The 15,926-nt window shown below is 42.4% G+C and overlaps 1 protein-coding gene across 9 annotated transcripts in view; it reads left to right on the forward strand.

Moving 5' to 3' along the window:
- Positions 1 to 14,362, forward strand: part of greb1l (GREB1 like retinoic acid receptor coactivator) — a 46,320-nt gene extending 31,958 nt beyond the window's left edge. For 3 of the 9 annotated variants that reach the window (XM_040143330.1, XM_040143331.1, XM_040143329.1), the window contains exons 14-34: positions 30 to 158; positions 687 to 821; positions 1,404 to 1,604; positions 1,745 to 1,925; positions 2,542 to 2,731; positions 3,468 to 3,604; positions 3,835 to 4,177; positions 4,579 to 4,694; positions 5,155 to 5,387; positions 5,580 to 6,145; positions 6,490 to 6,595; positions 6,765 to 6,911; positions 7,057 to 7,196; positions 7,400 to 7,561; positions 7,783 to 7,987; positions 9,158 to 9,320; positions 9,606 to 9,833; positions 9,918 to 10,059; positions 10,174 to 10,374; positions 11,024 to 11,162; positions 11,786 to 14,362. In XM_040143330.1, the coding sequence (XP_039999264.1) occupies positions 30 to 158; positions 687 to 821; positions 1,404 to 1,604; positions 1,745 to 1,925; positions 2,542 to 2,731; positions 3,468 to 3,604; positions 3,835 to 4,177; positions 4,579 to 4,694; positions 5,155 to 5,387; positions 5,580 to 6,145; positions 6,490 to 6,595; positions 6,765 to 6,911; positions 7,057 to 7,196; positions 7,400 to 7,561; positions 7,783 to 7,987; positions 9,158 to 9,320; positions 9,606 to 9,833; positions 9,918 to 10,059; positions 10,174 to 10,374; positions 11,024 to 11,162; positions 11,786 to 11,973 (4,052 nt within the window). In that variant the 3' untranslated portion in view covers positions 11,974 to 14,362. The remainder of the gene's footprint in view (positions 1 to 29; positions 159 to 686; positions 822 to 1,403; positions 1,605 to 1,744; positions 1,926 to 2,541; positions 2,732 to 3,467; positions 3,605 to 3,834; positions 4,178 to 4,578; positions 4,695 to 5,154; positions 5,388 to 5,579; positions 6,146 to 6,489; positions 6,596 to 6,764; positions 6,912 to 7,056; positions 7,197 to 7,399; positions 7,562 to 7,782; positions 7,988 to 9,157; positions 9,321 to 9,605; positions 9,834 to 9,917; positions 10,060 to 10,173; positions 10,375 to 11,023; positions 11,163 to 11,785) is intronic. The other 6 variants (XM_040143335.1, XM_040143332.1, XM_040143338.1 and 3 more) reach the window with 6 other exon arrangements.
- Positions 14,363 to 15,926: the final 1,564 nt, after the last annotated feature.

Genomic DNA, 15,926 nt, shown 5'->3' on the forward strand with positions numbered 1-15,926 from the left:
GAATTTGTAAATCTATTCGTTGCACGCAGGAAAGTACCAAGCACGGGCCTTGGCTGAGGGCATGCTGACAACTAATGAGTTTCTAAAGGAAATCAGCTATGAGCTCATCACAGGGAAAGTCAGCATCTTGGCATCTCACTTCAAAACCACCTCACTCGGTGAGTTCTGCATCCATAAAACATGTGCTCTTTGTTTTGCTTGTTGTCTCATGAAGGAAATAAAGGGAATTTGTTTGGAAAAAGATCAAGATCCTGAGTTGTCTCAGTTGTCTAAGTGTCATCGTATGTTTTCATTTTATCCTGTGAATCATTGCGTATCTGAATGTAGTCATGATGGCCATTTAGAATTGTAGATATTTTAATTACTGAGCAAAATTGTTTGAAAGATGCATCGTTATGATAAAGACGATATATGACTTCTTTAATCTGTAATCACAAATGAAATATATCGATCTGTAAACTCAATGATTTATGGTGCAGCTGTGTTTGTTAATGTCCACATATTTTGCAGAATACGACAGAGACTAAAGCAGAACACATACATGTGGTGTTACATCATCAATTTTTGATTATGTTTATGACAAGCGTGTTTGTGTGAATACACAATATATTAAAGGGAAAATTTGGGCGCAGCTGTAACTTGTCGCTCTGTGTCTTTGTGCGACGATGGTGACCGGTTGTTCGTAGGGGACAATCTGGACAAGCAGCTGGTGCGATACCAGCGCCGACGGAAGGGACAGGTCATCCAACCCTTTCAGGGGGATGTCACTGACCATATCCACTCCCAGGAGGCTGGCAGCATGTCAACACCCTCAGACAGAGGTTAGACTGCTCTCCATCATACTCACTGTCTAAACTGATCTGCTTGGCTCATTACCCAGGGGCAGTTTTTTTTTGCCAACTAAAACAATCAAAATATATATACTTGACATATAATTTTATCCCCCAGTCCACATTTAGAGTTATTCTGCAAATACACCCTAGTGTCTGACGGTCAAAGGGAGTGTGCAGGAGTGAAACAGTATGAGGCAAGGACCAAGCACCACGGAAACAAAATATGGCTCAATATGTTGCTGACCACTTTAGTGATCTAGCTAGACTCCAGATTCTACTGGCATCTGGCGCATGTGGGTCTAAATTTGAGGCCACGGCCAAAGTCTGGATCCCTCAGGGATATCACTGCCTCTTATAAGTGAAAAGCTGTAAATTTCAACTGTACTGGTTGGCAGATTCTCTCAGTACATAAACTACAATAAATCTATAGCAATGTTTGTCATTGATGGCAATTTTTTCCATATTTTAGATGTCTGTATTACTTGAGGTAATTCTTATTTTATTGCACATTGATTCGACAGCTATATCGATGCTGTAAACTCATTTTTCTCCTTTTATGTTTTCCCGTAGCAGAGCTCTTAAGTAAGGTATTCCAGATCTATCCAGCCCAGCTGAGTGTGGCTCGCAGCCTTCTCTCTCAAGTTTGCTCCATTGCTGACTCGGGTATCCAGAACCTTGACTTGGGTCGCTTCTGTAAAGTGGACTTTCTTGTTTTGGTCCCGCCTTCTCACATTCTGGTCCACCAGACGGCACAGCGCATCCGACAATCAGGTTTGTGTCCGAGAGCTTCAGTGTTCAAAACCTTCCGTTCCAGTGTCATTTCAGTAGGTTGTGGTGACAATATCGTATTAAACAGTTGAGTCTCATCGTCATTGGCCATTCCTTGTGGGGGTTTTTTTTTCTTTTTTCAGGAGTGCTTGTGGACCTGGGAATCGAAGACGCCTCCTCAGCCCACCACAAATCAGACAAGTACGTGGTGCGTTTGGACGGTGACGTTCACGCCAAAATGGAGGCCTTCATGAGGAAAGTCAAACAGAACCCCTACACCCTGTTTGTCCTCATTCACGACAACTCCCATGTAGACCTCACAAGGTACACTGACTCTCGAAACACTGGAAGACACACTACAAGACAATGAGAACTGACAGTGTTTTGCTCTGTTCATAATCTGAGGCTGTGTGAAAATACGAGTTGTTGTGGCTGAAAATGTAGCCTTGTCCTTTTCATACTCTGATTAAAGTGGAGAGAGGAGAACAGCTGCGAGCAAGTGAAAACAAATACAGAAAATATTTAACCTTGAATTTTGGTAAAATGTAGGCCAGAACATTTGAGATCCCTATGCTTTTTTTAATTATTATTCTTTTCCTGGATTTTGTGTTGATGCAATTTGAGAGGTTATTTGCGTCTATTCAAAGATGGTTTCTTCTGCTGCTCCTGCCAGGATCTTCTGTTTTTTTTTCCAAGCAAACTGCTGTTTTCCCTGCCAGAAAAATAAAATAGATTGCTTCCTGTTTTCCAGAGCATTTTTCTCAGGAATGACCTACAAAACACTGGGTAGTTAGAAGAGTAAACGCAAAAGCTTTCAATGAACCATGTCCCTAATTGAGTCTTTATTTGTTAAATGTTATTAACAGTTATGGTAGGATTTGTGCAGGAGCCTAAAATATCCATCACAGCTTCCTGACAATTTGCCCCACTCTCTCTCCAGTGCTCTGTCCGGCTCTGTGTGCCATGGGGAGCTGCAGGGTCTGGCTGACCGGGTGGTAAACTGCCAGGAGGTCCTAGATGCCATGAACCTGTTGGTCCTGCAGGTCAGCTGCTTCCCATACACACTGCAGACCCGCCAGTCCCGCATCAGCATCCACAACGAAGTTCACTGGCCCTCCAACAACAGTTTGGTAAGTATTTTCATTTTTACACCAACGAGGCCTCAATTGAATTTGAAGCTATTTTTAAAAAAAAGGCTACAAGTTAAAAGGCGTCAGTTGAATTAGAAAAACTACTGGCTTAGGTAGAAAGTCAACCAACTGTAAAGCGGTATGGTGTAGTAAAAGTCCTAAAGGGATATTTTGATATCTGAGATGTTGTAATTCTAAGTGTTGCTACATTACAACTTTAATGCAACATACAGAGGCTAGTTTGTAACTGTCATGGTGTAGCTACTCCATCTGGTGGACTTGAATGCACTTACATTAACTGGGAGGAGGCCTAGATCTTCACTGTTGCTTGAGCTCCTAAATGAGTTATATTTTCTTTCTGCTCAAAATAGATCTTTTGCACTATAACCGTATGGTGCTATTGAATCTTCAAAAGGATATCAGACATGATTTTTAATTCATTGTACGTTAAATTGAGACACTGTTGACATTTAACACATAACATCGTTAACGCTGTCCGTTATTAATCCGTTATTAAACATATCCAACCCTTGAAGATGGGTTGCCCGTGAACACTGCCATTGTCATTTTATGGGGTCACAAGCCAAAAAGGTCTGGAAGCACAGATTTTTGAGGACAAATTGCCTTGAAAAAATTTTCAAAAGTTAAATGTATGGACACTTCCGAGAGAATGCCATGTTCCTCGTGGATGCAGTAATTTGCCATGCACTCTCAGCCATGCGTAATTTTCCTCCAGCAGGGGGAGCAGTCTCCCAGCGAGTTGCTCTACTTTGGCCTGAGGGACTACAGCAGCTCCTTGCAGTGGGGCGTGGCCAGTCCTATTCTCCGTTGTGATGATGCATTTGAGAAGATGGTCCTCACTCTGCTGGAAAGGTCAGTATGGGGGCGAACACTGAGAAATCAGTGCAGCAGAGGGGCTGTGGTCATCCGACATAAAATCTTTTACACAGCTTGTTTTTTGTCAAATGGCACTGAGCGAAAATTTCAGGAGTTTCAGTCATTTTCAGAAACTTAATCTTGTAAATATTGTCACTGTGATCATATGAAATAACGTAGTCACCTGAAAAGCTCACAATAAAAAACTCCCCCACTTGTTATCCCAGACATCCGCACCTACACAGCATGGTAATCCGCAGCTACCTACTGATCCAGCAGTACACAGAGGCCATGATGGCCCTGACCTCTTCCCCGTCTCTGAGAGACCACATAACCCCAGAGACTCTGGCCATGGTGGAAGACCTGATCAATGCACCGAGCAGAGAGGGCTCCCAGGGCCGGGGCCACATGCTGCTGGTCCGCGTCCCCTCACTACAGCTAGCGATGCTGGCCCGGGAACGACTGGAGGACGTAAGGGACAAGCTGGGGCTCCAGTTGTGCTTTGCTGTGCTGCTGGGAAGTCCTGCCTCTGAACTCAACCTGCCCAGGAACTTCACTAGCCGCCTGAGGGTGAGAATGATGTGGAACCACATGGGTCAATGCAGATACCAGATTTTACGGAGAGGTCTGAAGTAATTATCTTTGGTCTCAGACTTTTTTCTCTCAGAATATTGAGATCAATCTCAAACCTCATTTAAACCACCATGAGACACCAAAACTCTCTACTGAAACCCTGGCGGATGATGTGTTAAGGCTTTATTCTTTCGCTCTTTTGAACAGTGTGACTCGTTCACCTTTTTAGTTTAGACTACAAGCTGAAAATGAGGAGTTTAGAAAAATATCTTATATTGTGTAATTATATTACGAAATCAGTGTCAGCCCAACATGCATTATTGGCCTAGTTTTAAATGACACATATTTAACTAAACAGTAAACATTATGCAATAATGGTGTTTTGTGTTTTGCTGCAGGTGTGGCGAGGCTGTGAGAATGAAGACTGGGTACCGCACACCTATGAGGATCTGGAAGGGCTGCCCTGCATCGTCATCCTCACAGGGAAAGACCCTCTCGGAGAGACTTTCCCCAGGTAGTCTCATACCTCACAATACCCCACTCCTCATAAAACATGGCAGTGTATCAGATTCCCTCATGGAGCACGTAGTACAATTCCCTTTAGCTCATCTGTAATTGCTCTGGGTGTGCTGTTGCCTTGTCTTTTGTTTATCCAAGTGTTGTTTTACACGTCTACATTCACCAATGTCCGTTATCTTTTCTACAAGAGAGGTGCTGTTACTTTTTGTGCTGCACCCAGTGTGTCAGTCCCGTGTTGTGTATCTGTGCCGTGTCAGTATCAGCACATTTATACTTGTAGATTTATAGCACATGCACTAAACTCAGTGTACAGTTTACAAGTAAATACCTTTGGCTATGCATTTTCAAAATTAAAGTTCTGTGGGAGAGAACGTGGAAATATACATTAACTAAAAATATACATTTTTAACATTTTCTCAGCAACAGTCCTCTTCTTCACACTTCTACTCTTCTAGGTCTCTGAAGTACAGCGACCTGCGTCTGATAGACTCCAGCTACCTGACTCGTACAGCCCTGGAGCAAGAGGTGGGTCTGGCCTGCACCTACGTGTCCATGGGTGTTGTCCAGGAGCCCAAGAAGGCCATGGCCCCTCGGGAATCAGACGGAGAGAAGGCCACCACTAGCTTGAATGAAGGAGATGAGCTGGAAAGACCTCAGAGCAACGGCAGCGCTGCAACCAGAACATCTGGTGAGTCCTTTACCTCACTGAGATAATGAATCTTAGGATTAAAGATACAAACACACACCAGAGCCATCAGGAAGTATGAGTCTGTATACTGCATTTTACATTATATTCAACTAGGAAATATGTTGGAGGGTTTTACAGCACAAAATTTTTTATTATCTTTCACATTTTATTTTTCTTCATGTCTTCACTCAGGTTCTTTTGCAGAGAACGGAGTCAGTTCAACTGACGTTGCAGACTCTTTCCCGAAGCCCTCCACTTCCACCTGCCCCCCTGAAGGTGCCGCCGTCTCGGACATGGGCACAGTGACACAAGGGTTCAAGCAAGAGTGTGATTCCCTAGGAAGCCAGCTCTCCTCCAACCCCTCCAAAGCCTCCAAGGCCCCTCCTTCCCTTTACTCCAGTTCCTCTTCTTCCTCCCCCTCCCCATCTTCCTCCTCTGTCCAGAGGCCCAGCCAGTCTACGCAGCGCAGTCGAGACTCTAAGCCCACTCGAGTGTCACCGCGGACAGTCATCATGTCCCGGGCGGCGTACAACCTGCTGGCGGGGGAGTCGGGGAGTCAGCTGAGCTCCTTCTCCCTGCTGCCTCATGCAGATGTGGCCTGGAGCAGCCCACTGAGGCCCCTTATCACTCACAACCTGCAGGGGGAAGAGCAGAGCATGTACTACCGCCAGTGGACCATCACCAGGCAGCATCATGCCGATTATGAAGCTCCACCTGTGCCGCATCCAAGACGCCTGTTACTCAGTGGACCCCCGCAGGTAACAAGCAAAAGCACTGCTTTCACTGCTTTCCCTGCATCATGTGACTGATTGAATCGTGTCACCTCAAACATGAAAATTTTCAACAGAATATCAAACTAGTTTCAAGTAAAGAATATCAGCTATTCACAAGTAAGATAAAAGGAGGATGAATGACAAACTGATCAATAATGCTCTTATTTTAAAATAAAATCCCTGATTTGCTATTACTGTTTTTGTTGAAAATGTAACAATAAAATCAAGATATATGGTTATAGGCAATTAATTGTGTATACCTGCATGTAATTGTCACTGCAGTGTTACAGGGATTGTTTTTTTGTTTTTTTTTTCTCGTCCTTTGCCAGGTTGGTAAAACTGGTGCCTACCTGCAGTTTCTCCGTATCCTGTTTCGGATGCTCATCAGACTGTTGGAGGTCGATGTGTACGATGAGGAAGAGGAAGAGGAGGAGGGTGAGGATCCTTGAGACTTCCTGTTTAATATTTTTTTTTACTTCATGTGTTGTTACATATATCAGGTAATGGAAATCTAATGGAAATGGAAACTAATGACAGATGGTCTTTTTTATGGTAGTGATTCAGTTTTAGTTCTCATCCTTTCGCGTTCTCCTATCATTTTCAGAAACATCAGAGGTTACAGCTCCAGTGAATACCCAGTGGCCTGACATTGAGGAAGTTCGAAAGCTGCCCTTTGACCCCTACCCCCGAGACCCAAAGTTCAGGAAGGCCAGCCCAGTTTTTTCTGACAAGATGCCAAAGTGCTCAAAAGGTCAGCACAAAGATGCAAACAATCGCCAGCGGCACTTTCAGCGTTAAACATTTTAGTCTGCCAAAATAAATAACAACATTAATGTTAATTTAATATTAACTTCAGCACTCATGGACATGTTTGATTTCTATATTTGAATCTGCAGACTTTAAGCAGGAAGGAGAGAGCCAAGCACCAGCCAAACAAGAGACAAAGTCAATACGTCTGAGCAGGTTCGCCGCCCACAATGCCTTTCATCACTGTGAGCAGTGTCACCACTACTGTGAAGCAAGCCCTGCCACTCAGGTGAGTGCAGTATACAGTCTTACCGAGGCACGCAAACATCTGAGGCACTCAGCTGCTGCCGTATTGCAGGCTTACGGATGCACGTACGCATATCCTGACCTGTCAAAATACTTTGACACTTGAAAGCTTTTTACTCTTTGGGGTCATGTCTAATGGTGGTCTCTGTGTTAATAATGCATGTACTGTGTGTGTGTGTGTTGTAGCTGTCGGAGTGCACCTTTCATGCTTTTACCTTCTGCTCGTCCATGCTGGGGGAGGAGGTCCAGCTCCAGTTTGTCATTCCCAAAGCCAAGGAGCAGCACTTTGTCTTCAGTCAGCAGGGCAGCCACCTGGAGAGCATGCTCCTGCCTCTGGTCTCCAGCAAGGTTGGTTTACCACTCCCTGTATATACAAATAAGCACAAGGATTTTTTAGTGAACAGTTAAGTATATTCTCAAAGGGGGGGGCCTGGGCTTGTTCGTCGCTCCATGCTGAAGTTCAAATAGAGGCATCTGTCAGAAATGAAACCTTTGAATCATTCTACGGTGTTTATCTCAGCGGAGTCACATTGTTACTTCGCTGTCTCTTTGTCTGTGTCTGTCTCTAGGATCCTGATCTGTTGAAGAGTCCAATCTTCACCCCGACTACAGGACACCAAGAGCACGGCCTGCTCAACATTTTTCATGCCATGGAGGGCGCCACTCATGTGCACATCCTGGTGGTTAAGCAATTTGAGATGCCCAACTACAGGAAGTACTGGCCCAACCACATCCTGCTCGTCCTGCCAGCTATGTTCAACAATGCTGGAGTTGGTGAGCAACCTACTGGCGTAACTCATCTGAGATATCTTGACTGTGTGCAGAAATGGAATTTTTCTGACCCATCCTGTCCCTCCATGGATGCACGGGGGCACCGTGTATAGGGAGGGTGGCTATCGTTTTACTGCAAACAACAAACTTATGGATGCCATTGCAATTGTTTGAAAGATGCTATGATATCACATTCTACATGTAGTGGCTTTAATTGAAGCAGCATTAACTTATGCCCGCTTCCAGCAACATTTAATCACACAAACACAATAAACTAGCCCAGTGTTTTACTGTTTTTTTTTTTTTTTTTTGGTTGGACCTGAATAAAGTCACAGGTGCCCTTGAAAGTTTCCCTGTAAACAAACAGATTTTCTGTTTGTGCTGTTTCTCACCAGAATGCACTCTGTAAATCCTTTTTTTGAACATTTTGAATGTTTGCCCCTGCATCCTCTTTTGCATGCATGCTGCAAACCAAACAGCGACCCACCCACAAAAACATTGCTCCACAGGGCTACTAGTGGTCAAAACCTCCACTGTGTACCTTTAAGCCTCAGCACCTTGCAACTTATCTCTTTGCTGATAAAGAGTGGTTACAGTGATCATACATGGTCACTCACTTATTACAGTCAGTCACCTTTTACCGTTCGTTTACAGTAGGTAAAAAGTTATGTCTTGTCTTACCCAATTGGAGAGAGCCATTGTGTATGAAAACATCTACAGTCCAGTAGCCTGATTTGTAAGTAAGCCAATCAGGCATATGGCCTGTCTGAAATGGGTGTAACCAAACTAAAATGCTCTCAGATAGGCAGGAACAGGGATCAGTCACTTCAAGAGACCCTTGTTCTTTGTCTCACCGTGAACCTCAGTGTCAACGTGGCCACACGCAATATATCTGGTCAGGATAGACCCAATACACTTTGTACAGTATATTCAAACATTTATGCTAAGTACCTCACAGCGCTGACTAGCAGCCTTTTCTGAACTGTAAGAGTTCACTTGTAAATTTGTAATGCCACCGCACAATTTGCAAATTTAATGTTCAGCTTTTAAATTTGATTTGCACTGCATATTAGCTCCTGTAGTACTGTGCTTCGGTCGGGGGACTGTGTAGGTATAACAATTTTTAGAACATATGAATGAAAAAATGACAGCTGTGCTCCTGTCCTGTTTCAGGTGCTGCTCGCTTCATGATCAAAGAGCTGTCATACCATAACCTGGAGCTTGAGAGAAACCGCCTGGAGGAGCAAGGTGTCAAGAGGCAAGATGTGTGGCCTTTCATCGTCATGATGGACGACTCCTGCGTGCTGTGGAACGTCCACCAGTCAGCAGACGGCAGGTAGTAGCTGTTTGTGATTTGTAAAATTTGCAGAGAGAGCATTTTAATTATTCACACGAATTATTTTTCACTTTTGCTAAATTTTTGCTTTAAGTAACCCTTTTTATGAAGTTCACAATGTATATAAAATTATTTTTAAACACTCCTCTTAAAAAAATACAAAAACATTATGTTCATATTTCCCAATGATTTAATAAATGGGTAAAATCAATATTTTTAAACTGTGTTGTCCCCAAAAAAACATTCTGATTGTGAACGCTGTACCCCCTTTGCTCTATCTCTCAGCGAGACATCAGATGGAAGTTCAACCCTCACCAACGTGTCCCTGAAGACGGTGCTGCAGCATATGGAAGCCACCCCGAAGATCTACCTGTATGCCATGTGCGGTACTCGCAAGTGGAACAGCGGCCTGGCTCGCAAGTCTCCCAGCCACCCCTTCAGTCGGTGTCATCTCCACGACTTTCTCATGCTTAACGTGGACCTGACACAGAATGTTCAGTACGACCTTAACAGGTACGTTCGTAGAAGATTGTGCCAGTCGTGCATATAGTGACGTGTGCAGTGTCTTGATGTGTTTGGCATGGCTATTTTATGCAGGTACAGCTGTGAAGAGGTGGACTTTAATTTAAGGGTGAATAGCAGTGGGCTGCTGCTTTGTCGCTTCAACTATTTCAGCCTGATGAAGAAACACATTCCAACAGGGGGAAACAAAGACTTCCTGGTCAAACCTAAACTCATGGTAGGTGTCTTGTTCATACAACGTTAGCCCACTTCTGAGTGAGTTTGTCTTCAAACGATGTGAAACTCCAAGTCTCCACATCTTAACATTAAACTACTTTCCTTCTCTCTCCAGGAAATAGAAAATCCCGCTCCGATAAGCCCGTCCCAGTATGTTTGCGCCCCAGACAGCGAGCAGACCCTGCTGGATGCCCCGGCCCAGTTCCTGCTGGAAAAGTTCCTGCAGAGCTGCAGCCACAGATTGTTTCCAAAGGCTGTTCAAAACAGAAACAACCCAGTTCTGTCCATCGACAGTTACCTCAACATCAGCCCAGAGGTAAGAGCTCCCAGGATATTGCAGTTGAAAGCAAAAGAGACGACTGTTTGCATCATTCCTTCAACTTAAACTTACAGGAAGACTAAACAGCCAGACTATTGTGAAAACCTCTTCTGGGATAGGAGGCACATGCTGAATTTCATATATTTCGAACATACTGTTTCAGGGGATTCACTAAAGTGTTAAATCTTATCACAAAACCTGAAACCTGCCGACTGAGTTTATTTCAAATATTCTCATCAGTCTAAAGTTTGTTGAATTTTCTTAACCCACAGATACACATGTTGCTTGATTTCACCATCTGTTTTGCTAAGGACATTCTGACATGCATCCACGCACATGTGCAAACAATGAATGCTGACGATGTATATTTGTACTGTACATTTGTGCAGATGAGGTGTTAACAGCCCACACACTGCACTGCTCAATTATCTGCATACCTAGCCACGTTTCTTGTGTTTTCTCCTGCAATGGAAATAAATCTTGATGCGCAGTTGCACGCCACGCAAGCTTTAAATTTGCTTGTAAAGGTGCCCCAAGTTTCGATAAGAATAATTTCATTAATTCTAAGCTAAAATATTTGCACTTCATGTTTCCTTTAGTTTGCTTGAGTGGGAACTAGTAAAGTTTATCTTATCTTGTGTCACAGATTTCAGTGTGCTACATCAACTCTCGCCCACACTCCACCAACCTGAACCATCAGGGCCTGGTGTTCAGCGGCCTGCTGCTTTACCTCTGTGACTCCTTCGTCGTCTCTGGACTCCTCAAGAAATTCCGCTTCCTCAAAGGTGACCCAGTGGTGCAGTTGAAGCGAACGCTACTGCCTCTGTAGTCTGTTTGTACATCATCTCTTTCAAGTTGTCTTACACCACCTGTTATGTACGCGCGGTATGTGACACTATGTTGCCACAGTGGGGATTCTGTGCATATGTTCCGGTGTCTTTCATTGTGTGTTGACACATTCTTGTGATCACAGTAACTCCATAACACTGCACGGTATAAAACAATATACATAGACCGCCACTTAACTGCACTTCATCTATACAGAGTGGGTATAATTTGGGTGTAATTTCAATTGGAGCGTTTGGCTCTAAGACAGAATTCATAGCAGCAAGGTGTGAATTAGAGTATGTTGGCATAAATATCTGCTAATCAATGCATGGTCTTATTAACAAAGTGACATAATTTGTTATGTGATATTCATGCCAAGGTGACAATAGAGCACTGATGAATATAGATCCTTGTTAATGTTATTTTATCACTGAAGTGGCTCTTGTTAACCCCACTATACAGAGCACAAAGGTAGGCCTCAAATGGAGTTCAGTGGCCCAGTTGGGTTTAAGAAGCAACGTCAGGACAGGCAGGGCTTTTAGACTAATATTCAAGTTTGGATCTACACTCTCTGATCTAGTTTTGACCTTGATGGTGTCCACAGGTGCCACCCTCTGTGTGATCTGCCAGGACCGAAGTTCTCTGCGTCAGACCATCGTCCGCCTAGAGCTGGAGGATGAGTGGCAGTTCCGGCTGCGCGATGAGTTTCAGACAGCCAACTGCAGTGAGGACCGGCCCCTCTACTTTCTGACTGGCCGCCATGTTTGAACCTTTAACTGCTCGGGTCAACTTCTCTGCTGCAGAAGCACAATCAGGAAATGAGGGTAGATTTGATTCCAAACCAGCCAGCAACCAAAATTCATGCTATCCCACTGGAAGGTCAGAGAAGATATGCTGGAGCACAAGACCTGAACTTCCACACAAGTGGACACATGACCACCTATTGTGGCTTCTCTTCATCTGTACTACCACAGTGCACTATGTCTGGCTCTGGAGAGGGTCAGCGCATGTTTTTAACTCTTGCTTGTAGCTGGGCTTGTCTCCACTTGAGCTTGTGTTCTACTGAAAAAACACTGCTGTGGAAAAAAAAAGCACAGCTGAAACTGAACTTTATTTGTTTTGTTGTTGTATTTGGCAAAATGGACGCTCTCCGATCGATAATGTGACTATTTTGAAGATTGTATGTGACTACAGTATGTCCCATCCTGGACATATGTGTTTATCTCAGGGTTTTTAAGGGAGATCTAAGGGTGGTCACTTAAATGGGTAACGCTTTTCTCCCTGTTCACCGTGTATTTTTGGCATTAACGTATGCTGGCACCAAAGACATCTTCAGCTGCACCTTGCCTTTTCCCTTTGCTTTCCTTGCCCTGTCTTACCTGCTCTGCCACTCAAACTCCACCAAGCTCATCAGCTATAAAAAGTCAGCTCATTACATCAAAGAAATATAAACATAGAGATTGGCCTGCATTGGATTTTTATCATCTTGAGTATCAGATTCTATTGTAACACCAGTGGGATTCAAACAATAAACATCTATTTGAGCTATCACATTTAAACTGCAAATAGGGAGTCTTTTTACTCTTGTGCCTCTAAAATATTTATATGGCATTGATAATCCCTCTCACAACGAGCTGTGGTAGAGTGAGTGTGGTAGTAGTTTCCAAATTAGTTTCACGTGAATTTATCCAAAGAATATATTCACAACCAAAGAAAAGTACAAGCTGTGTCCTTTCAAGAATGTAAGACAATTATGCTCCATTATGGCTTGAAGGTACAACTGTGAAGCTCTCCAAAACAGACTTAGGTGACTTGTCGCAAGTTTTTATTTTTACAAACTCATCTGCTAATTTGTAATGCCAATCAGACACTGCAACATGGCCGTATATTCTAAATGATATGTATTTTGCATTTACTGACTTAAAAACTGGGTAATTTTAAGCATAATCACATTAAATTAGTAAATGCAATACAATAAACAAGCCTCTTCACTGCCAAATATCCTGCTACTGACTGTGCCTCAGACCCCCCCCTCCCCGTTGTAACGTTCTGAGACTGATTGTACACTGATGATCTTGGCTATCATCCACACACCTTAAAGAAAGGGTAATCAAAGAAAAAGGCACACACTGTCAAAAGCAACTGACCAGGTCAATTTATATACTTGAAAGTCGAATGTTTTTATATTTTTCTGCACAGGGTTGTCCAAAGAATATGCCTTAGTCGTGTCGTTTCATACAGTCACTGCTTAAGTCACGCATTTTTCGGACCAATGAGAATGAAGAAACCATTTAACTGTGAGGAGAAGAAATGTTTATCTAAGTGAATCAAGATGAAATAATTGGATTTTGGACTACTGTACTGTTTAAAGGTTTGTTTACATTATTAATATATTGTATCATCCCCTTAACCACTGAGGGTAACTGGTGTTATTTAGTCCTGTGTAACTTTTGCCAGTATATTTTGGTCATAATGTCTTTCTGCATTTTATGTAATGTTGCAAAGGCAAGACGAATCTACCTAGATGTGTCCTTAACCATTTGTCTGTATCCTTTCCTGTTCTTGTGTTGGATTTTTGTTGAAAATGAAAATCAGGTCCATGAGGGATTCTTATTTATTTGACTACCAATTTGGACTGATAATCATATTGTGTAATATTGGATTGCATCCTGAGCTCGCTTAAACCAAGGGAGTGTGTCCTCTTCAAAACCACCCATCAAGGCTTTGCACAAGACCCAAACGAATGATTCTTAGATTTACTGAATGTCATTGGGGGTAGCAAATGTGAACTTGCACTATACAAGCTGCCAGCAGAAAAAAAAAAAAAAAATTGCATATAAACAAAAAAATTAAATTAAGTTCCCCAATCCCCCAGAATTGGTCCAATTATAAGACTGGTGATCAAAACTTTTTTTGTCAAACTCCGATAGTCCATAGAATGTGTCTTTCGTTTTAATAATTTAACACTTAATATGCAACTTGCTTTCACAATCTTCACTGAAATGTGTTTGATAACCATGTACAGCCCATTGGTATCCTTGGTGTCTGGGTGATCTACCTCATGTTTACCATTGCGGTTGTGGGCTGTGAACATATGACATTAGAGCCACATGATTGTTGAAAATTTATGAATGTAATAAAATGTCTTCTAAATTCATTTATGTGTTGTTTTTTTAATGCATCATTTTTTTCTGTGGTTTTCAGCTGGAAATCTGTAAACAAAACATGTAACAGTAGTACAAATACAGTACTCAGCATTCAGATGTAAATATACATTCTAATGTCCAAGCACTCCATATTTAAAGCCAAGCTTTTACAAACCAAATCTGTGCATACAAAGATTATTTAAACTCACAGAAGTGTATTTTTAATTCTGGGTGGTATCCTAAGACACGGGAAAATTGTATACAATGATGCACAGGATATCTAGGATACTTCCACTTGATGGAATAGTGTGGCTATAAAAAAAATTGGATTTGAATAGTTCAGTTGGTATAAACATCTTTCACTTCTTCCCCTTTGCAGTTTGGTCAATAATGATACTATAACTCTTAAAAGATGAACACATTTCCTTAACTGAAAGAATAACTTGATACTTTAGCCTGAGAAATTCTTTAACAGGACACTGCGCTTTTCCTTGAGGATCAGCTTGACACCAATTTCTTGTTATAGCATTTTTGCTTGATACAAAAATTTTACCGGGTATCTGTTGTTAACTCTGTCACAGTACAGTTGTTTGGAATGGCAAATCCCATAATGTCTTTTACGGTTGATTTGATATAGTCCCAGAAAAGCTTTAGTTGAGTGCAACTCCAGAAAACATGAGTGTAGATTGTGTTGAGGCCATTTTAGCATAGACAGATTTTAAAATCAAAAATGCTCAAAACCAAAGCAGCGGACGCCAAAATATCCCAAGTCGAAAAGCATAAAAAAGGTTCATAGGTTCCATGGTGGTTGGAAATTGTTTGTTGGAAAATTTCCCATATGGCTCACATTAATAATCGTTTTGTTTCGTTTTCGTTGTATAATCTCTATCTAGTTATGTGAATACATACTTTTGTTTTTGGTTGTTAAATGTATGGGATTTCATGTTGGGAAGGGTCTTGTGTAGTTTTCAGCAAGGCAAACCAGAAGCCGCTTCTGATAACAAGTAGCCAATTGGAACAATTGTGGATAAGACGTTGACTGCCACTCATTCGGGAAAAGTTGAAGGGATCCAACCATGAAACTGAAGTACTATTGCACATTGAACAAGGCATATCCAAAATGTCTGTGCATTTTTCCAATTGTGGTCATTTGTGACAATTTGAACTAAATTAAAGGAACTATCCAATTGATTTTGCTTGCAAACCTTTTTTGTGTTTTTATCAAACTTTGGAAAGCTCTGGCCAGAGCCACGGAAGACATTATACAACTGTTTTCTCGGGCTGTGTAGGGCTCCCTGTTATTAGTAAACTGCACAAATTTTAAGCAGTGCTGTTGAAATGCATGTGCAGTCCTGTCTCTAGCCTGTGATTAATAATCCTCTCACTCTCGCCTCTACATTCAGTTCCAGATCTTTTCATTCCGCTAAGGAGTAAATCCCAGGCCCTTGCTCATTTTTTAAGCATTTTTTAAGCACCCCATCTCTCCTCTCCTCTCCTCAATACCTCTGTAACCCTGCTGTGACCATACGTACACAACGACCCTTATTGCTATCAAGAGCAGAACTGGCTTTATTG

This window comes from Xiphias gladius, chromosome 14, assembly GCF_016859285.1.
Source record: "Xiphias gladius isolate SHS-SW01 ecotype Sanya breed wild chromosome 14, ASM1685928v1, whole genome shotgun sequence".
In the NCBI taxonomy this organism is placed as follows: domain Eukaryota; kingdom Metazoa; phylum Chordata; class Actinopteri; order Istiophoriformes; family Xiphiidae; genus Xiphias; species Xiphias gladius.